Source organism: Pinus tabuliformis, chromosome 4_2 (genome assembly GCF_031772625.1).
Source record: "Pinus tabuliformis cultivar Carrire ecotype Pingquan chromosome 4_2, CPIR1, whole genome shotgun sequence".
NCBI lineage: Eukaryota > Viridiplantae > Streptophyta > Pinopsida > Pinales > Pinaceae > Pinus > Pinus tabuliformis.
The window spans coordinates 538,488,138-538,494,686 of NC_142304.1; the positions used below are offsets into that span (position 1 = coordinate 538,488,138).

At 38.2% G+C, this 6,549-nt stretch overlaps 1 protein-coding gene across 1 annotated transcript; it reads left to right on the forward strand.

Moving 5' to 3' along the window:
* The first annotated feature begins 442 nt into the window (after window positions 1-442).
* LOC149170418 (uncharacterized) lies at window positions 443-4,519 on the forward strand. The gene is made up of 3 exons (XM_089425572.1): window positions 443-2,404; window positions 2,504-2,585; window positions 2,820-4,519. The coding sequence occupies exons 1-3, from the start codon at window positions 443-445 to the stop codon at window positions 4,517-4,519; spliced, it is 3,744 nt and encodes a 1,247-aa protein (XP_089281698.1).
* The last annotated feature ends 2,030 nt before the right edge of the window (window positions 4,520-6,549 follow it).

Consider the following 6,549-nt stretch of genomic DNA (forward strand, 5'->3'; position numbering starts at 1 on the left):
AAGCAAAAGAGGAGAGCTTTGGGGAGCCGGCATCTTCTCCAAAACCCTCCGAAAGCGAAAGAGCAATGGAAAACATCTCGGCAGCCTTGCCCTCCCTAGATCTGAATCGTGAAGATGGTTTGCCTCATCCTGCATCCTCGGTCCTCCATACTCCTTGCCCTTACAATCTCAGATCCCATGATTGCAAGCCTGTATCCTCAGAATCAGTAGGCGGTATAGGTCAGCTCCCCTCTCAAAGCCAAAACAGAAATAAAAGAGGTAGGAAGTCTAACCTAGCCAAGGCCAAGATAAAAGCAAAGTTTGATGTAGCTGACGGGAAACAACAGTCCATCACTGGGGTTCTTAGAGCGGTGCAGACCCCTGAAAATGTTATAAAATGATATTGACATCATGGAATTGTAGGGGTTTAGCCAGTAAACCCAAAAGACTGGCTCTTAGAGAGATGATTCAAAATTCAAAATCAGAGATTCTTTTTCTGCAAGAGACTTTAGGGAACGGAGCAGAAGTAGAATTGAGACTAAATGCTCTCCTCCCGGGCTGGAAATTCTCAGCAGTGGATTCAGATGGTCATTCAGGGGGATTGGCAATAGGTTTCAAGGAAGGGAGAATAAAGGTGACAAATCAGTGGGGGATGAAGCAGGTGATGGGTATGGAAATTCAATCCCCAGATTTTGCATTGCCTATTACTATTCTCAATGTATACGGGCCCTGTCAAGGAAGGGAGTTTTTCTGGAACGATTTGATGTCCAAATCGCTGCTGAAGACAAAACACTTGGTGATGGGAGGAGATTTAAATTTCTCCGTAGGGAGAGCGGAGGCATGGGGACCATCGGCTAGGGAAGATCCTTTGACGGACTTTTTCCTAAACCTCCTAACGGTCAACAAATTTATAGATGTTAACCCGATAAAGCTAAAGCCGACTTGGAGGAATCGGAGAGCAGGGGAGGCTAGAGTGGCGAAAAGACTGGACCGTTTCCTCATCTCTGAAGAATTAGCCTCAAAGGTCCCTATTTTCAGACAATGGGTTGAAGAAGGGGGGTCTTCTGATCACTTCCCTGTTTTTTTAGACCTCTCCATTCCCCCTCTAAAGCCTCCGGCACCTTTTAAGTTTAATTCTTCATGGTTGCAAGAAACTTCTTTTACCAATCTCTTCAAAGAAACCTGGAGACACCCGGATAATAGCTCAATTGAGGATAAAGGCTTCCTGTTTATGGAAAACCTCAAAAGATTGAAGAAAGCGACCATTCTCTGGGCAAAAGATAGGAAGGCAAAGCAGAATGAGGAACAATCCAGGATAAGTGAAGAACTGAAAAAGCTGGAAAGCATAGAGGAGGATGGATACGCTACCCAGGTCTCAAAAGAAAGGATTCTCCACCTTGAGAAACTTCAGAACCAAATTCTATTGGCAAAAGAAGAGGAATGGAGGCTCAAGAGTAGAGCGATTTGGTTAAAATCTGGAGATGAGAACACCAGTTTTTTTCACAACTACGCTAAAGGGAGGAAATCTGCTAACACCATATGGAACCTAAAAAACGAAGAAGGGAGGGAGTTTCGGTCTTTCAATTCATTATCAGGCCTTGGACAGAGGCACTTCCAGAGTTTATTTGCAGACCCAGGCGAGGCTACCATTGCTGAGGTAATAAAAACAGCTCAATGCTTCCCAAGATTTGTTGAGGAGGAAGAAGCAGAGGAGTTGTTATGCCCGGTAACTAAGGAGGAAGTAGAGTCAGTAATGAAATCCATGGCCAAAGAAAAAAGTCCTGGGCCGGACGGATGGACTATAGAGCTTTTCCTTCATTTTTTTGATTTGATTGGTGCAGAAATAACCGAAGTAGTAGAAGAATCTAGAAAGAAAGGAGAAGTCTACAGTCCTTTCAATGCCACCTTCATAGCCCTCATCCCGAAGAAGGAAGACCCTGAGAATTTTGAGGATTTCAGGCCGATTTCCTTATGCAATTGTATATACAAGATTATTGCTAAGGTGATAGCAAACAGAATCAAACCTATTCTGGCGAGCCACATCTCAATGGAGCAATTTGGGTTTTTAAATGGAAGACAAATTCATGAGGCCATCGGAGTAGCCCAAGAAGTCTTACACAGTGTCAGAAAAAAGAACAAGAAGGGTGCAGTAATAAAAATAGATCTATCCAAAGCATATGACCGAATTAATTGGATATACATTCGGCTGCTTCTAACTCACTTGGGCTTCAAACCAGACTTTATCAGTTGGATCATGGGGTGCATCTCCAACGTCAGCTATGCAGTTCTAATTAACGGAGCAGCAACCCCTTTCTTTAGAGGACAGAGAGGTTTAAGGCAAGGATGCCCTTTGTCTCCTCTGCTTTTTCTCTTAGTGGCAGAAGGCTTAAGCAGGCTGATCCAAAAGGCCAGAAGGGAGGGAAAGGTAAAAGGTATTGAGGTAGCAATCAATCTATTCATCTCTCATCTTCTTTTTGTTGATGATATCTTGATTTTCTCAAACGGAGCTTCTAATGAACTTAAGGAATTAAAAACCATTCTAGACCTGTTTTTGAAAGCAACTGGAATGCAGATTAACCCCAGAAAATCTCAGCTGATAGTGGCAGGTATGGACAGACAGGAGAGGATTCATCTGCAAGCTCTGTTTCCCTTTCAATATAGCTCTATGGACTCCACCTTCAAATACTTGGGTTTCTGGCTAAAACCAAATGCATATAAAAAAGAGGACTAGAACTGGCTGATTGCAAAGATAGAATCCAGAATCTCTCATTGGAGTTTTAAATGGCTTTCCAGAGCTGGAAGATTGACCCTTATTAAATCCGTGCTTCTGGCCATCCCAGTCTACTGGGCAGCATTAACCTGGGTACCTAAAGGAGTTATGGAGAAAATTAGAAGAATATGTTGCAGATTCTTGTGGGATGGCTCAAAAGAGAACCCGGTGCTTCCTTGGGTGGCCTGGGACAAAGTGGCAAGGCCAAAGGAATGGGGAGGATGGGGGATAAAAAGTCTACCCGACTTTAGTCTCTCTCTGGCAGCAAAATCAGGGTGGCGCTTAATTTCGATGGAAAATTTATGGACCAAAGTGGTGAAAAGGAAATATATAGATCCAGTTCCCTTGGAAGATTGGATAAGGAACCCGGTAAAAAATAAGAAGAATGCCTCAGTAATATGGAAAGCAACGGTGGAGTCGTTCAAGGTGATAGAACAAGGACTGGCGTGGAAGATAGGGAATGGAAGGAACCTGAAGATAGGATTGGACCCCTGGATAGGTTGCAATGAAAAGTATGCCCTATCCCCAGGGCTTATCAGACATTTAGAGAGTAAGAGCATTTTTACTTTAAATCAGGTGGAAAAGGAAGGCCAATCTACCATGTGGGGACAGGCTTGGAAAGATGGGGAAGATCTAGGAATGAATATCAGATGGAGGAACGAATGGAACTCTTACATACAAGAACTCATCAGATCAAATGTCAGGTTAAAAGATGGTCCGGATTCGCTGATATGGGCTCATGGCGAAACTGGAGAATACACTCCTAAGTGTGGATACAATTACATTATGTCGAGGAAGGGATGGGGAGATCCAGAATGGTGGTCGAAGCACCTCTGGAAGCTCAAGTGTCCGGCCAAGGCTAGACTTTTCTTCTGGTGTCTGTTAAAACGAAAAATCCCAACCTGGGATATACTTCAGTCAAGGTATATGTACGGCCCAGGGAGATGTCCTGTGTGCAAATCTGATGCAGAAACTATTAATCACCTTTTTATCCACTGTAATGAAACAAAAAAGATATGGGGGGAGGTAGAGAAATTGCTAAACATTCAGGCAGAATGGGGAAATGGGTCCTTGGAAGAAGTCTGGGCAAATTGGTGGCAAAATCACCCTGATGGGAACATGAGAAACCTTCCCCTTATTTTCTGCTGGGGGGTCTGGATTGCTAGGAACAGGAGTCTTTTTCAAGATAAGGAAACTCCGGTAAATGTCACTGCTATACATTGTGTCTCCATTTATTCGTCCATCCCTGTCCCAGAAACTAAAAAATCCCAAGCCCAAAACAAGACTGTAATCATTAAAGAAGGCATCCCCTGGGCCTTTTTTGACGGAGCTTCTCAAAACAACAGGGCAGGAGCTGGTATTGTTATTCACTTAAATGCAAATCACATTCTCAAAGCCTCTGTAGGCCTAGGGACAGGATCAAATAATTTTGCTGAGTTGTCGGCATTGAGACTTCTCCTCTGCTGGCTTCTACAAAGAAACATCTTCACAATTCAGATCTTTGGAGATTCCCTTAACGTTATAAATTGGGTTAATGGAAAAAGTTTATGCAAAAATCAAATTCTGAAGCCTTTACTGGAAGAATTGCAGGAATTAAAAACATCTTTTAACAGCCTCTCCATATGTCATATATTCAGGGACAGTAATGCTTCAGCGGACCAGCTTTCTAAGGAAGGTTTGCAGCAGATTATGGGAGTCTGGAAAATAGTAGAAGACCGTCAGGGACAGATTCAATCATCTGATCAGCCACCCTATGCATTTCATCAATGACTGTTTTATGTTTACTCTTTTTCGTTCAGCTACAGTTTTATTTTACGGACTCTATATCAGCAACAAAAAGTTTTTTTAAAAACTATGCTCTCTTATTTTCTCTTGGACACTATGATCATATACGTATTGTAATGGGTTGTTTTCCTCTCTACACTGAGGAGACCCACTATACTTTTTTTGGTTTTTATTTGGATGCTCTCTTGTAGGAGAGGATGGTCTTAAGATGAACAAATCTGAACAATATATATCAGCTGTTTATGATATTATTTTACAGCTGAATTTTTTGAGGACAGTCTGATCCAAATGGCAGAAAGGTTGTCACTTTTTTGATTGCATGAGCAGTCAAATAGAAGCAACTGAAATGCTCACAGCATATGCAATGTAACTTTTTATTTTCTTAATAAAAAGTTCGCTTTTTCTTCGGGAAAAAAAATAAAATATATATATATATATATATATATATAATTCTTTAGTTGAGGTTAAAAACTACAAATACCCATCTAAATAATTATTAATTTTTCATCTAATTTATCAAAATGTTAATATTATAATTTTTATTGCAATATAATATATACATAAAATTTATTAAAAAATTTTACATTTTAAATTTATAAAAATATAAATAAATATAAAGACAACTTAATTCATTATTTGATGTTGAGAACTACAAATACCCATCTAAATAATTATAATGATCGAAATCTACTTAACCCAACACAGTTGCTACTTCGCTCTCTTCAATTTAACAAAAAACTGACTACAAAAAGTTCTATCCATCCTTTATTTATATTTACTATATTGAATATTACTTATCTTTAATTTCAAAAAAAAAAAAAAAAAGAGTTCTATCCATCCTTTATTTACTTATCTTTAATTTCTATTGAATTTTTTGTGGTACGTTGATATGTTATAAACTTTGTACTTATCTTTACTTTCTATGGCTTTATTTTGGTAGAGTGGCTTTAAACTTTATTCTTGTTTTTTAACCGCTATTTATCTCGGTAAAGTGGCTTTTTTCAAACTTTGGATTTATCTTTAGTGTGTATTGCGTTAAATATAACCTAGGCATATTCGACTTTTATGTCTTCACGGTAAAGCTGAACTTATTAAGTATTTCTTATTATTTTTCAAATTATTAGTGTTATAATTCTTAATTTTTTTTTTTTTTTTTTATATTTTTAAATAATAATTATGTTAAAAGCGTTTTTAAATTAAAAACGATATGTAGTTTTTGAATTTTTTATTATATATTAAAAGTGTATTGAATACGTTATCTATTTTATATTTTTGACGGAATCAGTATATCCAAGTTTTTATGGTATAATTAGTCATCCTTTATTATGATTAGTTTTTTTTACTTCAACATTATTTTTTCTTTACCCTTTTAATCTTAGTAGCCCTTAAATTTAGTCTTAATTACAATCTAAAATTGTTGAACACTAGATTCGTTCATATTTTTAATGAAACGAGATTAGTAGCGCTTAAATTTATTCTTAATTACAATCTAAAATTGTTGAACACTAGATTCGTTTACATTTTCAATGAAACGAGATTTTGCTAGGAAAATATTTCTATCATCAAAAACCACATTTAATTATTGACTCCATGTCAAATTCTTGTCATAAGAGGTACAAACCAGTAATAACCTAGCAATTTGCCTCTTTCATCCTTTTTAATAGCTTGTATTTTCTAGAAGTGCATGGGTCAAAGTTGTCTCCATGCTACCATACCTTGTGAATTAGCAAGGTGGCAACTTGCACTTGCATTCCGAGAAAAGTTACCATGAATCAAGATGGGTTCCCTAAGTGATTGAAAAGGTGCTGGTGCATCAAGATAATAAAATGAGCAATATTATCCCTAGTAGAGTAGAGGCAAAATCAACCTCATTGTGAAAGTGTTGTCTCAAAGAATAAGCACCTGAAATTTTATAGTATTCTACTATTCAACCTTGGCCACAACAAATCTCTTTGGAATACTCCTAATGTCAATGGGAACATCACCCCTAGATAACAAATGGTACTCTAGGTAGA